The sequence below is a fragment of the Choloepus didactylus genome, chromosome 10 (genome assembly GCF_015220235.1).
Source record: "Choloepus didactylus isolate mChoDid1 chromosome 10, mChoDid1.pri, whole genome shotgun sequence".
Lineage (NCBI taxonomy): Eukaryota > Metazoa > Chordata > Mammalia > Pilosa > Megalonychidae > Choloepus > Choloepus didactylus.
In genome coordinates this window covers 64,043,255-64,056,238 of record NC_051316.1, presented here as the reverse complement: position 1 = coordinate 64,056,238, position 12,984 = coordinate 64,043,255, and the positions used below count along the sequence as shown (strand labels likewise).

Below are 12,984 nucleotides of genomic sequence, written 5' to 3'. Positions count from 1 at the left end.
CCTGTAGAATATCAACTGATACCAACTTTGTGTAATACCTATTATAAACATGAATCCATAAGTTTGCAGAACCAACAATTACACTGCTATGCATTTACACAGCAGAATCAGTTGTACAATTGCTCAAAGATATGGACAAGAATGCTTGTGAATCATTTTTAATGAGTAAAAAAATTTGAAAGCACTGAAATGCCCATCAGTAAGACATTACTTAAATATACGTGGATCACCCACATGATAGAATACCATGCAAACACTAAAAGAATAATGTACTGACATCAAATGATGTACACAAAATATTACTGAGGTATATAATTTCATTTATATAATATAATAATATATGATCATATATCCACAGATGAGTGGGATTAAAAGGGGGTGGGGCAAAACTTGGATTTTCTCCTTTAAACTTGTCTAAATTAAGGTCATTTTTAAATGACCATAATATAATAATTTTACAAATTAAATATTAAAATATTTTCCTTTGGAAAAAACAGTGCCAGAGTCACTTTCTATACCATTTGCTTATATAAGACAACCAGTAGATATGGTTTTCCCAAGAAACTACAAAGAAATGCTCCTTCCTGCTGGAGATCATTTGAAGCAAACTTCTTAAACTTTTCATGTAACTTCCTCCAGCTGTTTCTAGATCATAACTATGCTCACCCTGCCAGTCTTTGACATGTCGCACCCAATCCCTAATAGATGTGTTGTTACACATCCTACTGATGCCAGAGCCTAGTCTGACACCTTCCTTTACTAACTCCTCTCTCTTCCTCCTCTTTCTTCAGTTCCTGGTATTATTTTCAATTTACAATTCTCACTCTACCATCACAAACTCCCTGGCCCCTTAATCCCTAGATAAATACACCAAATTTAGTCGATGAATGAGCAAAAGATCACTTTATTCCCTGGTTGAGATACAGAATTTTGGGGGAAAAAAAAAGTAACAAAAATATATACATTCATCTTTTAAATGTTTTCAATTCTACTGATAAATTATGCAGTTCAATGAACTGAGAAAATGACAAAGGGGAGGGTATGGTGGTTTAAAAATAAAGTTTTACCATTGTATCCAACAATGCCTACAATAGAAAAGCTTGTGGCAAAAAAATCCTTTTTTTTTTTTATAGAACTTTTTGATAGAAGTTCACCTTGCTATCGTGGTAACAAAGAAAAATATAAATAAAAACAAAATAAAATAAATGTTAATTTATTTAAAGAAAAAATAAATTTTAAAATAAAGATTAAAAATTAAATAAAATAATACTAGGTATTTTTCATGATCAACATAAAATATTCTCTTTAAAATTACTATAGCTTTGATTTGTTTTGAAATTTCAAATAACATTAAAGATACGGGATTTTATGTTTATCAAAAGAGGGCATGGGTTTAAAAAATGAGAAACTATCATAAACTGAGGTAATTTCTGAACTCTAGTTTAAAAATTCCCATTAATACTTCAGAGAAGTACTCCTCAATTTAGCTCTTCAATTCCTGGGAAAGAAAGGTGACATGGCATAAAATTAAGATTTTTCTCTTTACAGTGGTTCTGAATTAGCCCAAAGCACAGATGAGAGAAATATTACACCAGCTTTGTCTGTTAAAGATGGATTTCACTAAACAGATTTTTTTCTTTTTTCTTTTTTTTTTACTTATTTTTAAAACTGTATTCCCTTAGAGAGCTACACAGTGAAAACTATATAATACTAACACCTAATTGTAGGATGGAAACCTAAACCAATCAACAGCCAATAGAGACAGAACAGTTTTATTCTATACCTCGGGTTATTTAAGACTTTTTTCACAGAAAGTCACGTACTAGTTTCTTAAGCTTAGTTATAAAAGAAAAGCCATTTTCTTTTGTTGATATAAAAAGGACAAGAAATTGAGAGAGCTCTGAACATTTGCATTTAATAAAAAATACATTAGAATTTACCTTACAAAAGCAGCAAAGCAAGATATCTTTTTTGGTGGTACTAACTAGGGAGTACATTTCCCATTCTTCTCCACACATCATAATTAAGGAACAATTCAGAATTTTATACTCTTGTAATATTTCATAATAACTAAACACATTTCATTTGGGGTATACAGGCTCAACCAAGAAACTGCATCAAAAGCACAACACCCACACATCAAAATTAGGTCTCTGAACCATACTTTACAAGTTTCAGGCCTCTGACTATGGGCACTGCAGATTTCTGAGTATTTAGAAATAAAAGGGTTATTTATTTACCTATGTTGCTTGTCTATTCCAGGTAGTATTTAAGACAATTATCAACAACAGCTCAAATGTCATCTGCCTGATGAAGACTTCCCAAAATCTCCCAAGTAGCTAATTTCTCTTTTATTGTCCCATAACATTTTGTTCATAATTTTAAACTATGTAACAATGTATTTTCTATAACTGCATGTCTGCTTCCCCATTATGTAAAAAGACCTTCTAGGGAAGGAACCATATCTTAATCAGTTTTCATATACTCTGTGCCTAGCATACTTCCTGACACACAGCAGGAACTGAATAAATACTTAGGGGGTGAATGAATGAATGAATGAATGAGTGAGTGAATGAATGAACGAATGAACTAACGAACTAACAAATGAACGAACAAAAAAGAACAAACAAATTACAGACACTTAGAATACCAAGAGGTATTTCCAGATTCTAGAGAGGGGGTGACTGGGAAGAACACTGCAATGACCAAAGGTTTGAGAAATTTGCAGGGTTTGCTGGTATTATGAATACTTACATATACGTCAAATTCACAATTTCCACTGTTCACTGCCAGCTCTCATTCTTAAAGAAATAAGGGTGCCTCCTATTCTCTGCAAATTTTTGGACAGCTTCTGTCTTGCAAAGTTGAGTTTCTAACATAAAGTTACTTCAAAAATTTGTTTTAGATGAATATTTTTCAATTTTATGAAGAATGTATATCTTTCTTTGATATCTATATAAAGGTATTTCAATTTGTCATTTTGTGCAGAAAAAGGTACAAAGGACATATTGTTTGTCTTATCTCAAAACAAGTAATGGAGAAAGTGATGGAAATTTCTTTGAAATTTTAAGTAAATTGGTTAGATTTTTTTTTCTTAAAAGAGTTTAACTGTTTGCAAAATTCCTTTAAAATACACAATAATATAACTAATTTTAATTTCTCCTGTCTCTTCGTCAAAATAATTTACTTATAGATCCTGAAATAACAAAAAGTCCACTGGGGTGAGAATCTGGTAACATGTAGTTTGTCACATTAATCACTCAGTCTATAATCTGAGTAAATCAATAATTTAGTTCTAAGTTCTCATCTGCTCATCTATAAAAGTAGGTTAAATATGATCAGTGATTTTCCAACTGGACTCTTTGAAGTCTTGGGGTCTGTGGAGGGGTAGGGGAGAGCAGAGGATGAACAATAATTTGCACCTCTTCTTAAAGAGAATTCAGAAATCACTGTACTAAATGATTTGCAATGATCCCTTAACAATCTAATTCCTGTTATTCTATTTCTTGTCCCACTAAAGACTACTCTCAGTCTCTCATTTTAAATTGGAAAACTCAAATGTCAAATGCATATATGGCTTTCTCAAAATTCGTAAAGTTTATGGCCTGAAACTTAATCCAACATTAATAGTATCTGTCAAGAACAGTTGCCCAGATTGTCATATAACTATGAATGAAACATGGCCTCCCAGATATCAAAGCTTAGGAATTATTTTCCCTTTGAGTGAACTAGTCAATTACCCCATTAATTTTTATATCATAAGCATTAAAAAGACATATTTAAGGAACCAAATTATTATTTTTAAAATACCTGTACTATAAATTGTAACTCTCTTCTTTCTGCTTCCCATTGTTCTGCTTGTAATCTAAACTCCTCCATGGCTGTCTCCCTGATATGAGACTCCATTTCATTCTTCTCGTCCTGATGCTTTTCCAGTGCCTCCTTTTATGAATAAAATCCTGCTTTACTATGAGATCAATAAAAGTCATCTTTCTTCCTTCATCTCCAGTTTAAATGTACAAAGGGCTTTTCCTACCTATAAACTGTTAAAACTCATCATAATTCATTTCAAAATAATTAATATAACCATCATATTTTGATCATCAGAATGTCAATTCAAATAAGAAGCTATGGTTACCCATTTAATTTAAGGAACTTAATCTATATAGGCATATATTTTGATCCAATTTTTTGGAAAAAAAATTTACCTTAGAAGTTTGAAAAATGCATTATATGATAAAGAGATAAAAACAAAATAGATTCTAGTTAGTATGGGATTCTTTAATTACCCATGCACAAACTGTTTGGGTTATACCTGGTAATTTATATATAAAGCTAACAGAGAACACTGCATTTCCAAAAGGGGAATAGGAAGAAATTGTGTGCAACAAGTCAGGATAAGCAATTTCTAGAATGCTAAAAATTAAAAAAAAAAAAATTTTAAGTTTGAAGTTATAACAAATTTCTAGTTCTACAGATACAAAATATTTGCAAAAGGCTTTTTTTTTTCCTTTTGGGTTTTCCTAGTTGTAGTACATTTATAAGATCTAATGTGGTTCAAAATCTTAAAAATATGAAATGCAGGTTTCCAAAGGTCTAGTGTTCTAATGCATAGCATTTAAATCTAAGTCCCCACTAACACCAGGAGAAAGATTCTGTAGTTTTTATGAGAGAGAAGGAAAGCCTCTTGTATACATAACAGTAAAATGGATCTGCATAATAAAGACTGTCATAAGTCCTATCCAACCCCGAATTCCCCAAAGGTTTCTGTCTTGGTGCAGGTCAACACAAAACCCAAAGCCTAAAATCAAACCAGAGCTCTGCAAAGTTACTAATCAAGATCTTCTATCTTGAGGTACAGACTGGTTGACCATCAACCTCCTTTCACCACTGCTCTAAGCTATATAGTATAGACAGAGAGGAAAGTAAAATAAGGTCAATGCAGGCACTTATAGTCCCAACCTACACCTAAACTTCACCCATTCAAATACTAATGAAACCCCTGTATATGCCTGGCACTGTTCTAGAGCCTGGGAATACAGTAGTAAACAAAAAAGACAAACTATGACTACCGACCTAGAGGAAATGAATAGATCTGCTGAGATGGGCTTGTAACCCGTGTGTCAAAACATTTACTTTTAGTAAATGTCTTTTTAAAAATATTTTTTAGTGAAGATACATTTCCAGAATTCTGAAAAGTTATTTAAACCAGTGATAAATATACAGCTCTCATCACATATTTTTTTATTTTAATTTAAACTGGTACTTCAAAAAATGGCAAATATGCACAATTCAAAGTCTATCTTGTAAGTGGAGAGGAACTTCAATCTTAAACCTTCTTCTACTTTAGGGAACAAAATTGGGGGAAATGGGAGAATAAAGAGCTCACAATAATTTTAGTAAAAGTTCATAAATATTTTACACATCATACACCTATATAGAATGTGCTCTGCAGAGATAATGAAAGTTCACATCAGATGTACAAACTACTTTTCTATATAACTACATATTCAGTTAAAAAATCTATGACCCATGTATCCAAAATTCCAAAATTCCATATTGCTGAGCCAAAAGGTTTTATCTTCTTATAATACATGCCCATATACTTTTTTTTTAAATTTTGATCAGAGGTCTCAAACTGTTTCTTACAAAAAAAAGAAAGAAAAAGAAAAAAAAAGAAAAGAAAAGAAAAAAGAAACAAAAGAAAAAACAGTATACATATTAAAATATTACTAAAGCTTACTACAAAAAAAGACCAGCAAAAATGCCCACAGAAAGAAAGGAGAAAAGAAGGGAGAAAAAGAGGAAGAGAAAAAAATCAGATTGTCTTGCTTTCTAGTAGTTAATTTACTTTCCAAGGATAACATCAAATAACTTTAACCCATCTCAATGAATATTACATATAGCAAAATTCCTTTATATAGATGAGATTACCTGTAGTGTTTTCTCTAGTCTGCTTTTCTCTTTCATAAGTAAATCATATTCTCGATTGCAATTTTGAATTACACTGTCTCTTTCCTCCAAATCACGTTCAAATCTTCTGCATTCTTCTTTCCATTTCTGCTGAGAAGTCTGAAATGCATCCTCAATATCACTGGCCTTTTCTTGCAGTTCTGAATTCTGAGCTATTAAAATATATGAAAATACAAACGAATAACAGGTATATTTACAACCATGAGTTAAATTGGGTAGAGTTCCAAAAACCCAGACTCTAAAGCTGATTCCATTATTTAGAGCAAAATCTTAAGGCAAAACATTCAACCTTTTCAAAGCAGTAAACTCAAAAAGCTCACTGTTCCTGAACCAATCTATTCTATAATTTCTCAACTTTCTCTTCTCCTTTGGAGAAAAGTGATGTTAGCTATCAATGGTGTGACATACTCCTGAAGGCATGCCCCAGTTGAGATACACTTTCTAGCACCAACTGCAACTCTACTATTTTTTATCCTATTAAATACAAAACAAATCTTTAAAAAAAACACAAAAGATTGTGATACAGAAGGATACTTTTTCTTAAGACTCAATAAACTACAAATTTTGACATTTGACTCTTGGTAACAAGTTAGTAGTGACACACCTTATACATCAGACTGTGCCAAAACTGAAGTTGGGAACCATTGCTCCAATCCTTGGAACTGTAGCTATTTATTCTCCCACATTTAGGATCAATTCGCCTCACACACAAGCACAGACATATAAAACAATGGAATCAAATTAAGAGTTCAGAAATCAATCTTCACATCCATGGCCAATTAATTTGTGACAGGGGACGCAAGTCCACTCAAAGGGGAGAGAATAGTCTATTCAACAAATGTTGCTGGGAAACTGAATATCCATATGCAAAAGAATGAAGGTGGACCCCTACCTCACATCATAACTCAAAATCAATCAAAGACATAAATATAAGAACAAAAACTATAAAACTCATAAAAGAAAACATAGGGAAGTATCTTCAGGACCTTGTATTGGGCAATAGTTTTTTAGCCGTTATACCAAAAGCACAAGCAACAAAAGGAAAATTCGATAAAACTTCATCAAAATTTAAAACTGTTGTATATCAAAGGACTTCATCATGAAACAGACAAACTAGAGGATGGGAGAAAATATTTGGAAACCACAAATCCAAGAAGCATTCAATACTCAGAATATATAAAGAAATCCTACAATTCAACAACAAAAAGACAACGCAATTAATATAATAATATTGTTTCAACAGTTGTACCAAAGATAAAACACTAACGCAAAAGACTGAAATATTTCTCCAAAGAACATATACAAATGTCCAAAAAGCACATGAAAAGATGCTTAGCATCATTATTCATTAGGGAAATGCAAACCAAATCTATAATGAGATACCATTTCACACCCACTAGAATGACTACTATTTTAAAAATGAAATGAGCAAGTGTTGGAGAAATAGGAACACTCATTCTTTGTTGGTAGGAATGTAAAATGGTGTAGTCACTGTGGAAAACAGTTCAGCAGTTCCTCAGAAATTTAAATATAGAATTACCATATGAACCATCAGTCCCATTTCCAGGTATATACCCAAAAGAAAATAGAAATTCAAACAGATATTTCCACACCAATGTTCATAGCAGAATTCGTCACAATTGCCAAAAGATGGAAGCAACCCAAGTGTCCATTAGCAGAATAAATAAACAAAATGTGGTATACATACAATGCAATATTATTCAGCCATAAAAGAGAATGAAGTTCTGACACATGCAACAACATGGATGAACCCTGAGGAGACCATATTGAGTGAAACAAGCTAAACCCAAAAGGAAAAATATTGTATGATCTCAATGACATGAGATAATTAGAATAGGCAAATTCATAGTCATACTAGAATACAGGTTACCCAGGGGCCAGGTGGGGGAAGGGAATGGGAAATTAATGTTTAATTGGTACAGGGTTTCTGTCTGCAATGATGGAAAAGTTTTGGTTATAGATGGTGATATTGGTAGCACAACATTGTGAATGTAATCAACTCCACTGAATTATATATTTGAATATGGTTAAAAGGGGACATTTAAGTTGCATATATGTTACCAGAATAAAAAAATTTTAAAACCTAAAGAACGGTTCAACACAAAGAATGAACCCTAATGCAGACTATGGACTTTAGTTAATAGTATAATTATAGTAACATTGTTGCAACAATTGAAATAAAGTTACCATACTAATGCAAAGTGGTAACAATAGGGAAAACTGTGCATGCTAGGGGGTTATAGGGGAACTCTGCATTTTCTGCATGGTTTCTATATAAACTTACAACTTCTCTAATAAAAATAAATAAATAATAAATTCCCTACAGGGGTTCAACAACAGACTGGGGGTGGCAGAAAAAAGAATCAGTGAATGTGAAGCTATAGAGAACTGAAATCACCAGTCTGAGGAGCGCCCCCACAGGGAGAAAAAAAAGAGAGAAGAGCAGAGAGAATATTCAAAGAAATAATGGCTGAAAACTTCCCAAATTCAACAAAAGACATGAATATAGACAAAGATGCTCAATGAACTCAAAACAGGGTAAACCCAAACAGACTCAAGCTGCAGCATGTTATAATCAAACTGTCTAACGTCAAAGATAAAGAAAGAATTCTGAAAGCTACAAGCAGAAGCCACATGTCAAGTACAGTTAGTCTCAATAAGATTACGTGAAAAATTCTCACTGGAAACCATGGAGGCAAGAAAGCACTGGGATGACATATTTATAGAATGCAAAGCAAAATACTGTCAAGCAAGAATTCAATATCTGGCAAAAGCGTTTTTCAAAAATGAGGGGGAGATTAAGACATTCCCAGAAAAACAAAAGTTGAGGGAGTCCATCATCACTAGACCAGCCCTATGAATTCTGTAGGTTGAAAGTAAAGGTTTACCACTCCACTGTTTACTTCCTACGGGATCTAAAAGGCAAATGGATAAAATGCCTTTTTATAAAGGCAAATGGATAAAATGCCTTTTGATAAATCAGTGGTTTGGGACTAATAATGTAGAGACATGTAATTTGTGACAAGAACTACATAAAGGTATAGGAACATAGTTTGTATATACTATTGACGTTAATTTGGTATCAAAGCAAACAAGATTGCTATATAGATTAAAAATGTTAACTTTAAGCACCATGGTAACTACAAAGAAAATAACAGAGAATATGCAAGCTCACAGAGACAAAAAGTAGAATGCAAGCCACCAGAGGTTGGGGATAGGGGAATGGGGAAGGGATTTAATGCATAATGGGTGTGGGGTTTCTGCTTGGGGAGAGGAGAAAGTTTAAGTAATGGAGGAGGTTAGGGTACTGCAACATTATGAATGTGATTAATCCCACTGAATGATCTGCTTGCTTGGGAGTGGATGAAATGGGAAAGTTCATATTATATATATGTTTCCACAATTTAAAAAAGGAAAAACTAAAAAAAAAGTGACAATAACAATTAAATGCAACATGTGATCCTGGGATCTAGGAAGGGAGGAGACAAGGCTCGAAAGAGCCTTACTGAATGTTCAAGTGCTGGCTGTGGTGATAAATGCAAAACTATATGACGATACCATGAACAATGGATTGTACGCTGTGGATAACTGTATGGTATGTGCATATAGCTGTATAAAATTGTAGGAAAAAATATAAATAGGGATAAAAGTGCTGGAGAAAATATGGAGAGAGGGATGTACCTATTTACTGCTGGTGAGGAGGCAGAATGGTGTAGCCTTTCTGGAGGACAGTGTGGTGGTTCCACAAGACGTTGAGTATGTGGGTGCCGTAAGGACCTGCAACCTCATTATGGGGTATGTACTTAGAAGATCTAAGAGCAGGGACATGAATGGACATTTGTACACTGGTGCTTATGGAGGTAGTATTCATGATTTGCAATGGGTGGAGGTGGCCTAAGGGTACATCGACTGAGGAACAGAATGGTGAACTGTGGTGTATGCATACAATGGAATACTGAGCAACTGTGAGAGGGGGTGAACTGTGAGACAGGCAAAGAGGTGAATGGATCCTGTACACAGCATTTTGAATGAAGTACACTAGAAACAAAGGCAAACACTGTTAATACCTTACCAGTATGAACTAACTACAACATGTAAACTCAGAATTGAATCTTAGAGCACAGGCTATCAGGGGAACAATTATTGTAATGGTTCCTAGATTGTAAGCTCTTAGAGCAGTCACATTTATTCCTGAATTGCAATGGCTATCTCCAAATTCTGAGATGCTGATCCCTTTGTATATAACCTGATCAGTCTCTGTAACTTTGGGTATCTGGGTGACACCTGAAACTCGGAGCTAGAGCTCAGCAGATACAAATGTCAGTATCAGCACATACAGCAACTGTTAAAAAAAAAAAAAAAGCTGAAAAAGTCCAGATCTCAATTGGTAATATGAATGAAGCAGATCCAGTTTGGACTAGGGCAAATCGGGCCAAAGTGTAAAGGACAATACTGACTGTGTTTTAAAACTTCAACTTCCATGTGAGACCAAGGGAAGGGAAGTTTATTTGGTACAGGATCTATATTTTCTAAACAGTTTAACTGCTACAGTCAGTTTGTTTAAACACCATAATTACATGGCACTTCAAATGGGAAGTGAGATCTGGTAGATCTGCATAGGTTAGTGAAATAGTGACACATCCCAAAGTAATTTGGGAAGACAATAAAAATATATATGCAGGGCCCCCCTGAGAAGCTGGGGGAAAGGCAGAACTGTTGTACTTCCTCACCTGGATTGTTCCTGATGTTCTCACAAACATTGAGACAGTTTGGTATGCTGAGCCCTCTATCTTGGGGCTTGCCCTTATGAAGCTTGTTATTGCAAAGGAGATGCTAAATCTGTTTATAATTGTGCCTAAGAGTCTCCCCCTGAGTACTTCCTTGCTGCTCAGATGTGGCACTCTCTCTCTCTAGCTAAGCCAATTCGGCAGATGAACTCACTGCCCTCCCCACTAAGGGGGACCTGACTCTCAGGGGTGTAAATCTCCCTGGCAATGCAGGATATGACTCCTGACGATGAATCTGAATCAGCATCATGGAAATGAGAATATCTTCTTGAACAAAAGGAGGATGCGGAATGAAACAAAATAAAGTTTCAGTGGCTGAGAGATTTCAAATGGAGTCGAGAGGTCACTCTGGTGGGCATTCTTATGCACTATATAGATAACTCTTTTTAGGTTTTACTGTATTGGAATAGCTAGAAGAAAATACCTGAAACTATCAAACTGCAACCCAGTAGCCTTGACTCTTGAAGATGATTGTATAGTAATGTAGCTTACGAGGGGTGACGTGTGATTGTGAAAACCTTGTGGATCACACTACCTTTACCCAGTGTATGGATGGCTGAATAGAAAAATGGGGACAAAAACTAAATGAAAAATAGGGTGGGATGGAGGAAATGATTTGGGTGTTCTTTTTTATTCTTATTTTTATTTTTTCTGGTATAAGGTAAATGTTCAAAAAATAGATTGGGGTGATGAATGCACAACTGTATGATGGTACTGTGAACAGCTGATTGTACACCATGGATGACTGTATGGTATGTGAAAATAGCTCAGTAAAACTGAATTTTTTTCTTTAAAAGGATATTATTGAGACATATGAAGAAATTGGAACATAGACTTTAGCTTGTTAAATTTCTTGAATTTTTTTTTTTTTTTTGGCAGATAATCTATCTTTAATTGTTTTAGGCATTATCTAAGTTATAAAAGTTCACTGTAGACAAACTTGGGATTATAACCGAGCAAAAACAAGATTAAAAGAATAGCCCACAATCTAATTACCCAGAAGTAAATGCTGAGAACACTCTGGTGTACGTCCATCCAGCCCTTTCCTTTTTCAAAAAGAAAAAAATATTACATTTACTTACAACATGTATTTGTGATTCTCAGAAAACAAATTGGAACTCATAGAAAAATATAAAAAAACAAAAAGAAAAATCAATCACCAAGATCTCAAAAAATTAATGCAATATTTTATCTTCTAATCATTTTTAAATTATATGTTGTAAATATGACAAAGACTGGGTACTAAACTGCATGGACACATTCATTCATTCAACAAACCTTCTGGGATCCCTAGTGGGGCCTTCAGGGATGTGGTGGCTCAAGGAGGGACCTTCAGCCTCTCCAACCTGCTGATAGTCCCCTGACCCCTGTGTCCCGCCCGTGACAGGGTTCCAGGCCCAGCCAGACTGGAGGTATTCAGCACCAAGTTCCAGATGTGCCTCCTCTGGGGCAGCCAAGGTGCCAACAGCAGCCAGCCCGGTGCTACAAGGCATTCAACAAGGTCCTAATGCCATATCCCACAAACTGGAACCTGACATCTGCTCCAGCAAGCTGTGACCGGCAGGGATCTTCCCCCTCTGCAGCTGTGGGCAGCATTGGGGGCAGAGGGGCACAGATCTTTCCCAGAGCACCCCAGGGACACTGTGATAAACCTAAGAATGTTCTGGGTTCAACTCCAGGATCTCCCTTGCACCTCCAGAGTCCTGCATGGACTGTAGGCTCCGTTTTACCTGCTACATGCTCACTGAGGCTTTCTTCAGAAAGAACCAGAACCCCTGTTCCTCGCACCAGCTTCTGCTTCTCCCCTTCCTGCTAAGGTTCCCTGCCCTTGAGCCATGGGAGGCTCCTCACATCTTCTCACTCTTCTCCAGCCATCTGCCCCACACCACCACCACCACGTCCTCCATCTTGCTGTAAATAAATCCATCTGTTCTGTAAACAGATGTACAGAAGCCACATTCTTTCTTTCATATAATAAACCTTATGACTTTCTTTTGTTTCTTAGGGGGTCCTGCGGTGGAAGGAAACACTTTTCATAAATGAAAGCTGGAAAAACCCATTCAACAAATATTTATTTAGAACCTGGGAAATTCCAAATTGTGCCAGGATGCAGGGATACAGCTAATACTAATACCCAGTTCCTGCCCTCAAGGAGCCACACACCAGTGGGGGAGAGAAACGGCTAATTCCAACCCAGTGAGAG

The 12,984-nt window shown here is 35.2% G+C and overlaps 1 protein-coding gene across 1 annotated transcript in view; it reads right to left on the bottom strand.

Annotated features, from left to right (window-relative positions):
* Positions 1 to 12,984, bottom strand: part of CCDC171 (coiled-coil domain containing 171) — a 524,774-nt gene that overhangs the window by 471,088 nt on the left and 40,702 nt on the right. The window contains 2 exon segments of the mRNA XM_037797175.1: positions 3,811 to 3,942; positions 5,935 to 6,125. Coding sequence (XP_037653103.1) covers positions 3,811 to 3,942; positions 5,935 to 6,125 — 323 coding nt within the window.